This window comes from Anthonomus grandis, chromosome 4 (assembly GCF_022605725.1).
Source record: "Anthonomus grandis grandis chromosome 4, icAntGran1.3, whole genome shotgun sequence".
NCBI lineage: Eukaryota > Metazoa > Arthropoda > Insecta > Coleoptera > Curculionidae > Anthonomus > Anthonomus grandis.
In genome coordinates this window covers 14,965,532-14,981,135 of record NC_065549.1, presented here as the reverse complement: position 1 = coordinate 14,981,135, position 15,604 = coordinate 14,965,532, and the positions used below count along the sequence as shown (strand labels likewise).

The window sequence follows — 15,604 nt, the reverse complement described above, 5'->3', positions numbered from 1 at the left end:
ATTTTGATTTTTATTGTTCTTGGAATCACTGAATCAGTTAACATATCACAACCATTTAAATAAAATTTCTTTTTACTATCTCTGGATAATTTAAATAAATATAATTATTAAATTCGAATTTAAAAAAATCTAATTGATGACGGGTCCTGGAAGGCGAAACATGGGATATTATTTTAAAACCCCATAAGACCAATAAAGGGTCATTTATATATTGTATGTATAGAAATTAAGCTTTTCTTCCAAGAAGCAATTTTTATTGAGCATTAAATTATGTAACTTTGCCATAAGCACAACCGGTGCTCCCTGAACATATCCACCATAATTTAAACAAAACAAAAAATGGCAATATTCGTGTATATATTCGTATTTCGTGATTCAACCTTTTTTTTCATAAAATAATCTCATATCGAAGGCAACAATAATTACAACATAGACAATAATATAAAGAACAAACACTCTTATCGTAGACTCTTAAAATACTAATACAAAAATGATTGCTTAATTTTTTTTATATAATATAATATAATATATGTAATATAATATAATAATTATTATATATTTTCGTCCAGTCGAATTTTAAAAATTTACTACTCAGACTAGCGCAGGAAGATTAAAAAAACAATTAAATGGACCTGATCCAATTTTACATAATAATAATAATATAAATACTTTAACATAATACCTACAATCTAATAACGAAACGTGAAATTATAATTAAACTTCAGTTTTTATATTGTTATCTATATTATGGACAATTTTATTTATAAACTAATTGTTTACAAATAAAACTGCATTGAAAAATTCATTTTTCGATGTTGCTGGTAACAAACGTGTCATTATTGTCAACTGGACTTATTAACTCTATGAATCATGTCCATTTTTATAATATATTTTGATTTGACATTTATGGCAGTGTCAGGCTAAGTACAACCTATCATAGGTACAGATTTACGCGTTCTATTAAGAAACAAGACCATGCAATCGTTAACTACCCATTTAATTAATGTACGAAGATGTTAAACGCCTGACAATATTTTATCTATACGGTCTATTTCAAGTATTATGTGGTTCATGTAACTATCAACAATATTAATAATAGCAAACAAAAATAACAATTACATTCAACAATGAAATTGCACAAGAGTTAAAGTGTTTAGACGGCTAGTTACAAATGGCAATCTTAAGCTTTGTTTTGAGACTATGTGGTATGTATACTTAAATAATTATTTACATAAGTGTCTTTGGAGGAATTTATAGATTTATTCGTGTGTGTGATGGTTTCCTTTTTTTTCATTTGGTAAGTGTGCAATGTGGAACACAGAGTATTTATTATAAAAATATATATAACTTGAATTTTTCTAGAATTACTCAATTTTTCCAAACTTCTATGAAAGCAGACTGTTCTTAACTGTAAATAGTCTCCACTTTTTCGCAATTGTAATAAAAAAAGTAGAAGATCGAAGTTTTATTGTTAAAAGGAATCGAATCTTGAGTACCTGATTATAGCATTTCAAGCACCAATATGTTGGCCGCTTTGGCTATTGCATGGAAAAACTAAATTATATTTAATTTTTCAAACTACTTAAGTGGAATGGCGTGGGAGAATTTTCTTTTGAAACTTACAACTTATTGGTAAGTTCTACTTTAAACTAGCTGAAATTTAGGCAGTTAATATTGTTTTTCCAGACAGTTTAAGTTATTTTTATCATTTTCAGGCAGGTGGGATGAATTCTCAAAGTCAGTTGAAGTCATTAGGCACTAGATAGTTGAGATGGTTTGTCCAGGAGGTGGATTTTTTCTCATAGGAAGTTATTCTCTCATTTCTTCCGGTTAGTTAAAGTGACGTGACGTTTTTTTCAAGTAGTTAATGTATTTTTTCTATTTTCCAGACAGTTTTGATCAGTTCTCATTTCTTGATGGCAATTAATGTTGCATAAGGTATGAGTCATGAAATGTCATCTAGATTTATTGTTTATTATTACATTCTAATTTCTTATCCCTGGTTGAATTGATTCTTCGTATTTTTAGGTAGTTAAGGCATTTTTCTTATTTTCTAAGTAGTTTAGATCAGTTCTCATTTTTTGAAGGCTAACTGAAGTCCAATATTCAATATCGCCTGGATTCAGATGAGATATGACTCATGTAGAGTAATCTCAATTCATTGCTTATATTAATATTCTTATTTCTTCCAGTTAGATAAAGTGATTCTTTCTTTTTTCAGGCAGTCAATATAATTTTTCTTATCTTTCAGACTAATGCTGTTGACTCATTGTGTCTAGTCAGTTGTTATCATTTATGAATTAAATTGAAATGAATTAAAACAAACTGAAGGAATTATGACTATAATTGAATTGAAATAAACTGCCTGGAAGAAATTAGTTATAATACGTTTTTCAGATTAATTTCTTCTTGTTTCTTACAAGATGTTGGTTCAACCAGAAAATATCTTTTTGTTATCTTAAACACGACTTTAACACCTACTCCAACCTGTTAGAGTCGTTTCTCACTTTTCACAAGCAGTTAAAGTAATCCTTTGAATGGATTACTTTAGTTCTCATTTCTTCAAGTCAGTCTTATTCAGTTCGTTATTCGGTTGCTGCAACTGAAGTGATTATAACGACTTTAATAATATGGATGAAATAAGAAATGATTAATTGCCTAGAAGAAATTGATTATGTTTCTTATATTTAACGTATTGTTTCTTCCACGGTTTTGTTCGGGTTATTATTGAATGCATTTTTTACTACTTCTCAGCAGTTCAAGTAATACCTCAGTTCTTCCAGGTTACTGAGAATAATACGACGACGTCTCTATTAGTCCGGAAGAAATTGATTGACTTACTTTCTTCAAATAAAAGATCATTTTTCATTCTGCCGAATTCACTAGAATAACTCCAGGCAACTGGAATAAATATGAAATTACTTTACTCGTCAATTACATTAAAACATTTCTTTTGTTTTTTTCCAGGCTGTTAAGTCTCATTTCTCCTTTCTTTGAAGTTAATTTCTAATTTCGTCCAGGCATTTGAGATCATTGCAATTGTCTGAAGAAATTCGTTAGGTGTTCATTTGAAATTTCTTTTTCTAAAAAAATTGTTTAGTCAGGTTTTCAAAGGAGTGGAAAGTCTTTTCCAGTTTTCCACTCAATTGAGGTCTATATAATAACTCATGAAAAGTCATCTAGATTAATTACTTGTTCTTATACTCTCCTTTCTTTCAGTTAGTTAAAGTGACTCTTCATTTTCTCAGGTAGTAAATATATTTTTTCCCATCTTTCAGACTGTTAGAATTGATGTTTTCCATATAGTTCAAATACTCTATCTTCCAGGCACATGAAATCAGTTCTCATTTATTGACGTCAGTTAGAGCCGTTAGAAGCAGTAAGAAGTTATTAATTGTTTTTTCAGGACGTGATTTTTTTCTTATAGGCAGCTGTAAGTAAGTAATTTTTTCATTTTATCCAGGCAGTTGTTATCATTCATAAATTAAATTATTTTTTTTAATGTCTTCCAGTTATTTTTTTTATTATTTTCAGGTAGTTATGATGACATTTTTCTGGTCTTTCAGGTAGTATAGATCAGTTTTCATTTCTTTAAGGCATTTAATGTTGCGTTATTAAGTTTTTTAAACAACTGAGGTCTATATAATAACACCTGGAAGAAACAAATGAATCAAATTGACATTAGCAAAATTACTCTAACTGCTAAATCAACAGAAATAATTATAGAAATAAACTGCCTGAAAGAAATTAATTATAGTCCTTTATTTCTTTCTCAGGCTGTTATGGTAATTTTGATCAATTTCCAGGCAGGTGAGATTAGCTGTCATTTCCTCAAGTCAGTCTTATTCAGTTCGTTATTGGGGTAATGCAAGCAATTAAAGCTATTATGATAACTTTAATTGTCTGGATAAAATTGGAAATGACTCCAATTGCCTAGCAGAAATTCATTATGTTTCTTTCTTGAACCTAATTTCTTGTTCCTTCCAGGAAGTTGAAATTTTGTTTAGGCAGTTGTTACTATTGGATGCATTTTTTTTCATTACTTTAAGCCAATTAAAGTAATACCTCAGTTCGTCCAGATAATTGAGATCGTGATTAGCGACTTACTTTAAATAAAAGATTATTTCTCATATTTCCAGGCAATTGGAGTTATTGTAGCAAATTTCTTTTGTTTTCTTAAGGCAGTTAAAATCTCCTCTTTAATTTTTTTGAAGCTAATTTAAAATTTCGTCCAGGCGTTTGAGATCATTTCCATTGCATCAAAAAATTCGTTAAGTTTTCAAGGATTATTTCCCAGTTCATAAAGACATAGAAGAAGAAACATCGCTGGATCAAATAAAAAACGACTTCAGCTCCCTGGAAAAAATAACTTCAACGGCCTGGAAGAAATTAATTTACTGTAATGAAATAAATAAAATTAAAAAAGCTCCTTTTCATTTGCTGTTGATATTAGAGTTTTTCAAAGTTAAAAGCTTTCCATCCATAAGACCCCATTTTAGTTTCGTGTTAAAGATTTAATAAATGGTCGAAACGTCGACGTAAACTAAAAGTAATTTTTGTAACTTTTTCATCTCCTACCATCAAACCTCCTTAATCTTTCCCAAAAAATCAAATAAAATTTATTCTATACTGAGGATGGCTTTGGAAGAATGTTTCTTTATTTTATTTAATTCTTTCAGGAACTTAAAATAATGTTCTCGTTTTGTTCAGGCAGTTATTATTATTGAATGAATGTTTTCTATTATTTCTAGACAATTAAACTAATACTTCGATTCTTCTAGGTCACTCAGATCATTACGACGTCTCTATAGGTCTAAATTAAATTGATTAATGACTTATTTGGACTTAAGTCTCATCTCTGGTTTCTTTGAAATTAATTTGAAATGTTTTCCAGGCATTGGGGATCATGCATGAAGGTCATATGTTATAGGATCTTCCTCTAAAAACTTTGTCTGGTCAGGTTTTCCACGGAGTTGAAAATCTCTTTTCTTTATTACTTTTAGGCACTAAAATATCATTTTGTTTTTTTAAACACTGAAAGTTTCACTATTTTTTTTTGGCAGTTGAAGTAAGTTTTTGTCTCATCCACGCAGTTAAGGATCACTTCTCAATCCTTAAAGACAGAAAAAAAGAGACAAATGACGTTGATGCCTGGAAAAAATAAATTTACTGCAACCAAAGAAATAAAAATTTTAAAAACTCCTTTTTTCTTCATTCGTTTTTGTTAATTTTTTTCAATCCCTACTATCAAACCTTCTCATTTTTTCCTGAAAAATTTAATGAAACTTAATTTTTCTCTCCTGAGGATGACTTCGTGGAAAACTGAAACATGGGAAAAGAGCAATTATAAGAGCAAAAAATTATTTTAATTTTTTTAAGTGTTATTCAAAATGTCTAAATAATAAGCGGACATTTTAAGAAGAAATCAAAATTTCACATAAAAAACGAATTAGAAAATTGGAATTGCACTTCAAGGGTGAGAAATATTCATAAATAATTTTATAAAGGCAAGAAATACACAGGAATAGGACTGCCTGGAATAAGTTATTAATTTCTTCCGGGAAATTGTGGTTAAATTCTACTTTGAAAGTTAGAAATATCCAGAAATTGTGTCATCAGGGCCAGAAATTACTGCCTAGACTAAATTTTTATTTTATTCCAGGCAATTGAGAACCATTTTTATGTGTTAAGGCAAAAAATGACTGCCTTGAATAAAAAATTAATTTCTTTCAGGTAACTGGACTTGAAATCTAATTTAAGGCTTAAAAATACCAAGAAATTGTAACATTAGGGGCAGAAGCTATACAAAAATTTCTGTCTGAAATAAACTATTATTTTATTCCAGGTAAATGGGGTTGATTTTTACCGTTAAGACAAGTTTTAAGTCAAGTAATGACTCCCTAGGATGAACTATTGACTTCTTTTAGGAAATTGCACTGGAAATCTACGTTAAGGGTTAAAAATATCAAGAAACTGTTACACCAACTCAACAGAAATAACTCTATTTGTTTATTCCAGGTAATTGGGGTAATTTTTACGTAAAGGCAAGCAGTGACTGCTTTGAATACATTATCAATTTCTTTCAGGAAATTTGGGTTATTGTAATCCAAACGTAATGGAAAATATATTAAGATCCAGGACCTTTTTTCTTTAATAAATTATTTACAAAGCGATGCGGCACAAGGTTCCCAAATATTCTAATAAAAAAGGGAAACGCATTTCAAGATGTTTCATTATATGAGCCATATTTATATTTATAATTTATTTTTTCAATCGCATTCTATTGTTTTTTACCAGCATGTTAAAGTGGCGTTCTCGTTTTAACTGGATAATTTCTTTTTGTCCAAAACGATTAAAATTTTTTTTTCAGGCTGCAAGAGTAATTTCTCACTTTTTAAATTAACTTTTCTCAAATTCTAGGCAGTTGAGATTAGTTCTTATTACCTGAAGCCAGTCTTATTCAGTTCGTTAATTGGTTGATGCAGGCAACTGAAGTTATTATGACTCTAATGGTCTGTATAAAATGAGAAACGAATCCAATTGCTTAGAAATGGTTTCTTTAATCTAATTCCTTATTTATTCCAGGAAGAATTAAAATAATGTTCTTGTGTTGTTCAGGCAGTTGTTATTATTAAATGTATTTTTTCCTTTCCTTCTAGGCAACTAAAGTGATGCCACAGTTCTTCGAGGTGATTGAGATCATGATGAAGACAGAAAATAAACTAGTTGACGACTTACTTCCTTTAAATAAACGATCATTTCTCATTGACTTCAGGCAACTGGAGTTGTTGTAATGAATTCAGTTTTCTGGAATGAATATGAAATTATTTCAGGCGTCAATTACACTAAAACACCTCTTTTGTTTTCTTCAGGCAGTTAAAGTTTCATCTTTCGTTTGAAGTTAAATTTCGTCCAGACAATTGAGATCATCTCCGTTAAAATCGTCCGCCTAAAGAAATTAGTTAGATCTTGATTTGAAATTTCCTTGTAGGTCATAAGATCTTTTTCTAAAAGCTTTGTTTCGTCAGGATTTCCACGGAGTTGAAAGTCTTTTTTTTTAATAGTTCCAGGCACGAAAATAGAGCTTTTTTTATTTTTTTCAAACCTTGAGAGTTTCAGTCATCATCGTCAGACTCATTTCTTTTAAGTTCTTTTACTTTTAAAGACAGTTAAAATAAATTTAGTCTCGTCTAGGCAGTTAAGGATCATTTCTTAGTTCTTATAGACAGAAAATAAAAGACATCCAAAAGCTGGATCAAATGCGAAATAACTTCAACTGCCTGGAAAAAATAAACTTACTAACTACTACAATGAAAAAAATAAAAATTAAAAAAGATCCGCCTTTTGGTACTTTAATTATTTAAGGTTAAAAGCTTTAATTACATTGGAAAATTAAAATAAAAACATGATTTATCTTTAAAAATCGTTCATCTTTATATCCAAGACCTCAATTTTAGTATCCTGTTGATGACTAAACAAATGATTGTAAACCAAACGTAACTAAAGAATATTTTTGTCATTTCTTTTAACCTCTACTATCAAACTTCCTCACTTTTTTCCAAAAACTTAAATAAAACTTTTTGTCTGAGAATGCCTTCATGGAAAACTGAAACGTGGGAAAAACATACGAGGGTCATTTGAAAAGTTCCCGGCCTTACCGGCAAAACGTATACAACGTATTCAAGATCTCTCGCTTACCGATAGATGGCCTTTACATATATTGTATGGCATAAAAATTTCAAGTCATTTCGATCAATACAAAACCTCTGGTACCCTTTCAAAGTTGACAGTTGACAATTATTTAAACAAATGGATAAAATCGAATATCGCGCGTTGATAAAGTTGGATGTACAAAAACTGTTTCCACGGACGATATCATCAGCTTAGTGGATAGTAGTATTAACACTATCATTACATTATGGATAGTAATATTTATTCTTTAATAGTAGGATTAACTATTAAAGAAATTGCTGAGGTTTGCGGGATATCGGAATGGTGTTTAGTTTTTACGTCGAATAATTACTATCGACGAAACATGGATCCATCACCATACTCCGGAGACAACACAACAGTCACTGCACTGGATGGGGGTGGGAAAACCAGCTCCGAAGAAGGCAAAGGTCGTTCTTTTTGCCAGAAAAGTAATAGCGACAGTTTTTTGGGACAGCCGTGGTATAACTATGGTTGATTACCTTCAAAAAGGGAAAACCAATAATAGACTCTATTATGCTACGTTATTGAACCTATTGAAGGCGGAACTCAAGAAGAAACGAACAAAGAAGAAAACGAACAAACAAAGAAGAAAACGAACAAACAAAGAAGAAACCACAATTGGCGAAGAAGAAGGTGCTGTTTCATAAAGACAACGCACGAGTCCACACGTGCATGGTCGCAATGGCGAAATTGGAAGAATTGAAGTTCGAATTGCATTAACATCCACCGTACTCACCAGACCTAGCTCCGCGTGACTTTTTTTTATTCCACAACTTGAAAGAATTTCTCGGAGGGAGAAAATATGCGTCAAATACTAAGGTGGAAGAGGCAGTAAACTTGTATCTTTCAGGTTTACCTAAAGATTATTTTTCTGATGGCCTGAAAGGTTGAGAAAAGTGTTTGATCAAATGTATTGACTTGTGTGGAGATTATGTCGAGAAATAAATATTTATTCGGCTTGAATTATCTGTTTTTTTTTTAAGAAGGACGAAAACTTTTCAAATAAACCTAGTAATTTTGTCATTGTTTAAGTTTTTATTAATCTAAACATTGCTTATTGCCAAATGTAATAGAAAAATAATTAAGATCCATGATTATCTCTTTTGAGTAATAAATTATTTATAAAACGATGTGGCACAAATATTCTAATAAAACAGAAAAAACCATTCCAACCTGTTTTATTACTTGGGCCATAATTTTACCTCTGTAACCCACATTGCACAATAACCAACACAAACTCTCCTAAAACTCTACAAATGGTAATCTGACAAGAAGATGTAAGAGTGTCCGCTATGCCTACCTTACGTCATAAACACAGCCAGACTTTATCACATTGACTTTTTAACTCTTACACTTCCCTGCAGATAACTTTCCAAAAAAAATATATGGTCTTATTTCATCCCTCTCAAAAAAAACAAACCCTTATCCCATATTTCTTCCTGGCAAATACTGAGCTTGTACTTAATGAGATCGAGGGCAAACGTGCCCGTTTTACAACGAAGTAGTAGTAGAACACATTGGCGCACTTAATTGTCTCTGACTCTTAAATTTCTTAATTTAGTCACCGAATCTGGAACAGGCTTTCTTCCATTTGCATTGGGTGCACCACTGGCTCCTCTGATCCATTCCGTAGATCTTTCTGCACTTTTTGTTCTCGCCGCGTACTCTACGGGGCGAGTTGGGCATCTTTGGGCTGTGAGGACGTGGTGAAAGTTTCAGTAACTTGTGAGGACTCTGGGGTATCGGTGAGGGGCCGGAGAGGAGGTTTTGGCGCATGGTGCCCACCAGTTGGCGCTGGTAGTCGGGGTCTTCGTGGGGCGGACGGGCCATGTCGCGATGTGAGCGAGTGGGAGGTGAGCTGGTGTGTCCCCAGCATAGTTCGATTTCGGTGTAGTAGAATTCTTCTTCTTTAGCGGAGACACTGCAAATAAAAGAACGATTAGAAATATAGCCGTGATATTTTTTCCGTCTTTAGCACGCCTCGGACAGACAAGAATTCCAAGTCTCTTGGCTAAAAACAAGGGAATTGCTGCAAGCATGCTGACTGTTAATATTGGAACATCAATAAACTGACTCGACCACGACACGCGGAAAATGCTGAACATCCGTCAAAGCCTACAGCTCAGTCCAACGCTTGTACCTCCTCCGCCATCTTAGAGGCAGAAGATTGGTAAACATTGGGAGTCTACATAATAGAGTTTTCCTAGAGGTGTCGCAGAAAGTCTTGGTTAATTGGAGTTACCTCTTAACAGAATTTGCTGTAATTAGTTAATAATAAGTTACGGGACGTTAAAAGTTTAGTTGATGAATAAATACAATTTGTGATAATGTTTTTGAGAGATCCTGAAACTTGTTAAAAAGTGTCTTTATAGGTCATAAACCTTTTTATTAACATAGTATTGTAATTATATATAATTTTCATAAATATTTCTTTAAAAACAACAAGATTTGGTGTAAATTTTTTGTTATTATGTGATTTAATTATGTTATTATGTGTCTATGTGATTTAAGTGGCGCTGTATTAAGACATTAATGGTTGATTTCGTGTTCTTATAATTTTTATAAAAAATCATAAGTTTTTGAGAAATGCTCAAAATTTTGACCAGACAGTAACAATTATAACTGTTTATTAACAAAATTTGCTGTAACTTATTTGCTTTTATAGCTAAGAAGCTGATATTTGAGAAATCCCCAAAATGTTGTCTTGATATTTGAATTTGAGATCATTTTTTTTTTAAAATTGGCTGTTATAGTCAGGAAGCTGATTTTAGTGGCGCTGCATAAAAGAAGCTAAAGGTCGTTTAATATTTGTATAAATTTCTTGAGATATTATTTTCATATTTGTATATTGTGTAATTAATGTACATAAGTATGTCATGTAATTAAGTACTAAAACTATATTAGGTTTTCTTAGTGAGGCTTCTTTTACAGGCTCTGTACAAACCTTTACTGGCAAAGGTCAATTTTGTGAAAACCAGTGAAAACCAGCAAGTTATATCACATACCTAGCCTTCCTTTATGTAAATTTTATTTTTTTTTAATGTATTTAGGTATTATTAGATCAGTCTAATACTTTTTCATTTTTTCTATGTCCTTCTTTAGTTTTCTGATTGCCTTGCCCTGCAGAAGCTTAGAAATGAAACCAGTGAGCATATTTAGGATTTTTAAAAAAAATTTTTTCATATAGAAATCCTTTATTTATTTAACTCCATTTACTTAAAAATATGCATATCCCCATGAAAAAAGATGAACCAAGAAAATAGAAAGAGTAGAAAGAAAAAAGCGATTGTGCATCAGCTAACGTGTTAAACTAGTGATTCCCAACCCTTCTACAAAATTAAGATTTCCCCAACAGCCCAAAAAAACTCGTCAAAAAGTGTATTTATAGGTCACAAGCCTTTTCATTAATATCGTATTGCAAGTATTGCGCGAATCTAACAGAATATTGAGTGTCATAGCCATTTAAGTTATGCACAAATAATAATTATACAGTAGAATTTTATTTCTACATTTTTATCACACACATTTAAATAATGACATGTAAGTGTAAACCCTTATAAAATTAACAAAAATAATTTATAATTATTACTTTTTTTAAGAAACGCCTATTAAACTTTTTCTTATAGTACCCATTTTTAATATGCTTAATATAAATTATTACTTATTAAAACTTTCATACTCATTTAAAATTCAATCGAGATTTATTGAAAGGATTTCAGAAAACTTCTTATATTTATTGGGGTTTGAACGACTTTATTTTTAAATAAAATCCAGGTAGTTGAATTAATGGAAATAAGAAAACTCTGCTATAAAGAAATTGAAAGTAATACCTAATAACTAAAAAGCTTAAACAAAAAACATAAAAAAATTGTTTTAACTGATTGTAATAAACAAAAAAGATATGTATACTTTCAAAAGTTTAAAGACAACTTAAATTATCTGGAAGAGGTGACTTGAGCTTTAATTCACTGCAAATTTTATTTCTAAAGCTTGAAAGAAATAAATACTTCGTTTAAATAAAAATATTAGTTTGATGAATTTGATATCATCTATTATTGAAAAAGTCTATTTATAAAAATTAAAATACGTAAAGTAGGTCTAAAAGAGTTTAGTTATCTCACCGCAGAGCCACCGTGAGAGTTTTGTTTACAACTTCTTTAAAATTATTGTTAAATGAGAATACTTATTTCGAAAAAATAACTTTAACTAACATTAAGCCAACAATTCTTTTGACTACAACAATATGATTTGACCAATTTTACCTCAAGTCCAAGTGACCTTTAAGACTAATCCACCTTTACGACATTTTATAAAAAAAACATCAACAACAACCGAGCAATATATAAAGGAACAAGAAACAAAATTGACAAAATGACGCCATTAAATGCAAGGTGAAAGCAATAAAGTCCTACTGTCCTGTATCGCATACTAAATTCCGGAATTGCAAAACAGCCAAAAATTATTATTACGTCGCGTCGGTTACTTAACGGGTAATTGAAAAAAAAAACGACTAACGGAATTTATTTTCGGATGTTCAGGGTCGACAACGATTGTGTGTAGTGCAGTGGTGCCACACCTCGGTTAGTTACTTCCAAATGTCCAAAAAAATTGTTCTTTAACCCTACAGCTTCGGTACAAATGCACCCATGGTACTTTCTCATTAAAACGCCTGCAACAATAAATTAATTGGTACCGGAATTGTTTTAAACTATTCAAGGCTAATATTAATAACCTTGATTTTTTCTCGTGTGTATTCATTGTTGATTATTTCTGCGTAGTAAGTTTCTATAAATTTTGTTGGTAGAATACGCACTAAAACTTGTATTGGAATGTATAATTTTGTCACTTCTACATTCATATAATATAAATAAAAACCGTTAATGTTTAAAGAGTTAGTTTAAGATTAAATACATAATAAGGCATTATTAATGCATATTTAAGTCCTAATTAAAGATCCTTTTTTAGTAAAACTAAAGCAGCAACTGAGTAATACATAAAATGAAGATACTGATGTAAAAAGTATCACAAACGAACCTTTAAGCTGTTAATTTGTCTTTATTGCCCGTAATAGATGTTTGTTGTATGTAATTAAATAAACACAATTTTCAGATGATAAAATAAAGTAATAAAAAATAGGTGGAAAAATACAACTTTCAGATCTATATCGTCGACTCAGTCTGAGGTATCTTACAGCATAGATTTAGAACTACAAATTAATAAAATACTCCCTGTTAGACAGTGTGGGTTTTAGCAAGGCGTAGTTTTAGTACGTGAATTACTCCAGCTAAAATAAGTAATGATATTTTTAAAGCTAGATTGTTACAAGTCATTAGAAATCCCTCTAAGCGATGAAGTTGGTTACGTCTTTATTACAGGTCTCAAAGCATAATATTAAAAGTCTCGAAGAAAATTAACTTATTATCTAGCATTTTTCAATCATCCATTTTCTGTCCCTTAATGTTCATCATCTCGACTCTCCTCTATAACTCACAACAGTTGAATTTTTAATAAGGAGTACTGTAGTATCATCCTTAATCAGGACTTTGAACTCATTGAGCACGTAGCTTTTAAGCAAAGTCTAATATTATGTCGTTTCCAATTAAATAGAAGTGTGAGTTTTTAAAAAGCAATATTAAGGTAAGTTTAAATAATGTTTGTCCGAAGTATATTCATGTAGTGCGTAAGTTAAGTTGTAAGTTAGTAAGTAAGTAAGTTAAGTTGCCAATCATTAAGCTCTAATTATAAATTTCAGTATGAATCGTATCGAAAATGTATGAATCGTTAGTATTGTTCAGATTCCTATTGTGATTTAATTTATTTTCCTTGACTTAGTTATATCGAAACAAAAGGAAATTTAAGTTATGCAAAAATCATTTTGTATTGTGTCATAATATTTTTGACCTAAATGGCCATAATCATATTTCTTAAAAATTGATAAGGGACCTGAGTGACACGATTCTGGAGGATTTAGAGAACAGTTTCCACTTTCAGAAAACATCTTAGGACTTGTCAAAAGCTTTTAATTGTATTGAGCATATTATACTTCCTCCAAAGCTTGTCTAATATGGATTAGACAATTTAAGTACAAAGTTACTTCAGTCGTACTTAACAGGCAGGAGTCAATATGTTCATTTTAAGAGTGGTAGGTACCAGACTTTTCTGATGATACATGGCGTGCCGCAGGGCTCTGTTTTTAGGCCCATTCTTTTTTTTTGTGTATGTCAATGATTTTCTCAGCTGACCTTCTGGGTTTGTATTTCATCTTTGTGCTCATGACACAACATTATTGATTGCTAATAGTAGCCTACCAAGTCTGGATATTACAGCTGATCAGTTATGTAATAACCAGAGGAAGTGGGCTATATCATATCGATTAAGCTTGAATCAAAACAAAACCAAGAAGAGAATTTGTTCTTTTAGAGATTGTAGTCATGGTCAACAGACTGGATGAAGTTGCAACTTTCTTTGGTGTCATTCTGAATTCGGGATTGACCTGGCGATCCCATGTTTTATGCCTTGAGTTGGGCGTTATTTTTAGTTGCATTGTTAGTTTTAAGTAATTTTAGACATAACTAATTTTTAGTCATCGGTGTTTTTTTTTTATGTATGTGTTTGCTTTTTTTATTTCTTGACTGTAAAAGTTTTAAACTTTGCTTGTTAATACTAATAGATGAATAAATAAATAATTAAAGAATGAACTTAATTGGATCAGCATGGAAAATCGGTAGAAACTTCATTTGGGTAGTTTTTTGCATAAGACAGTGGATTTTTTTCATTGCAAGTACTAACCTTAATGAATTGTTAGAACACGATCGATGTAAATATTAATATTGAAGTTATAGGCAAAAAATAAATATAATGTGCCTATTTTGCTTTCATTATTATTTTCTAATCAGTACATTGGTGATGGGTTTCAAAATCCATGTTCCTCAGGTTTCTTTGCCACAATATTTCTATTCAATCGTTATAAACACGTGTAAAGTATCTTTATTTTGCTATGTTACAATATATGTAAGTCGACGTATAAACATGCTTAATAATATATCAGTTTTCATCGAAGAAATTCAGAATAATTTATTATTTTGTTTTTGTTATATTTCTCTTAGATTGGTTTACTTAATCGCTTTCCTTGTAAATAAATTAATGAATTTGTTTAATGTTAATACATTAATATGTATCTTTTAAATATTTTTTGTAGCCGTGTTTGTATATTTTTGATTTTCCTTTAACTTATTTTTTCATGTTATTTTATTTATTATGGTCGTGCCAATGCATATGTCTTAGTATCTGTTATCTAGTATTAATACATGTCAATATTTATTTTTTAATTCTTTTAAATGTTATTATATTGTATTATTATTGTATATTTCTACTATATTTTATTTATTATATTTTTATTAGTCTAAACGATTAGTTTAAGATTTAAAGCCACAACCAATTTTATACCAGACTTCACTTATACGAGTTTGGGGTTCCTATTTTAAATGAATAAGCTACAATAGACATACATAAATTCTAGGTGATCCACGCAGAAGAAGAAAATTAAAAAAATGTTTTTTACACACCACTACATCCATAATCTAAATTACCATATAAAAATATTTGTTATATTACTGAATAAATTACAAATTACCTAGAAATTATAAAAGGATATAAAAAAAAGAGGAAGCAATTTGTAATAAATATGTTTACGCTAATTTTGATGCGTTTTTTAGTCCTTTGCTTACAATTATAATAATAATAATAAAATATTTAATTAATACACTACTGCTGAAAAAAAATATTTAAGCGTTCTTGGTGAGCACCAAAGAAATGCCCTGGTACATGATATTTATGATCATATTTTAAATCTTAGGTTAAGTAATAAAGGTAATTAAATTTAAGACTACTA

At 30.4% G+C, this 15,604-nt stretch overlaps 1 protein-coding gene across 1 annotated transcript in view; it reads right to left on the bottom strand.

The window, feature by feature from the left end:
• Positions 1–1,839: 1,839 nt before the first annotated feature.
• The window catches only part of LOC126735560 (zinc finger protein 395), a 176,779-nt gene continuing 163,014 nt past the window's right edge, over positions 1,840–15,604 (bottom strand). The window contains exon 6 of the mRNA XM_050439594.1: positions 1,840–9,634. Within this exon, the coding sequence (XP_050295551.1) occupies positions 9,271–9,634 (364 nt within the window). The 3' untranslated portion in view covers positions 1,840–9,270. The remainder of the gene's footprint in view (positions 9,635–15,604) is intronic.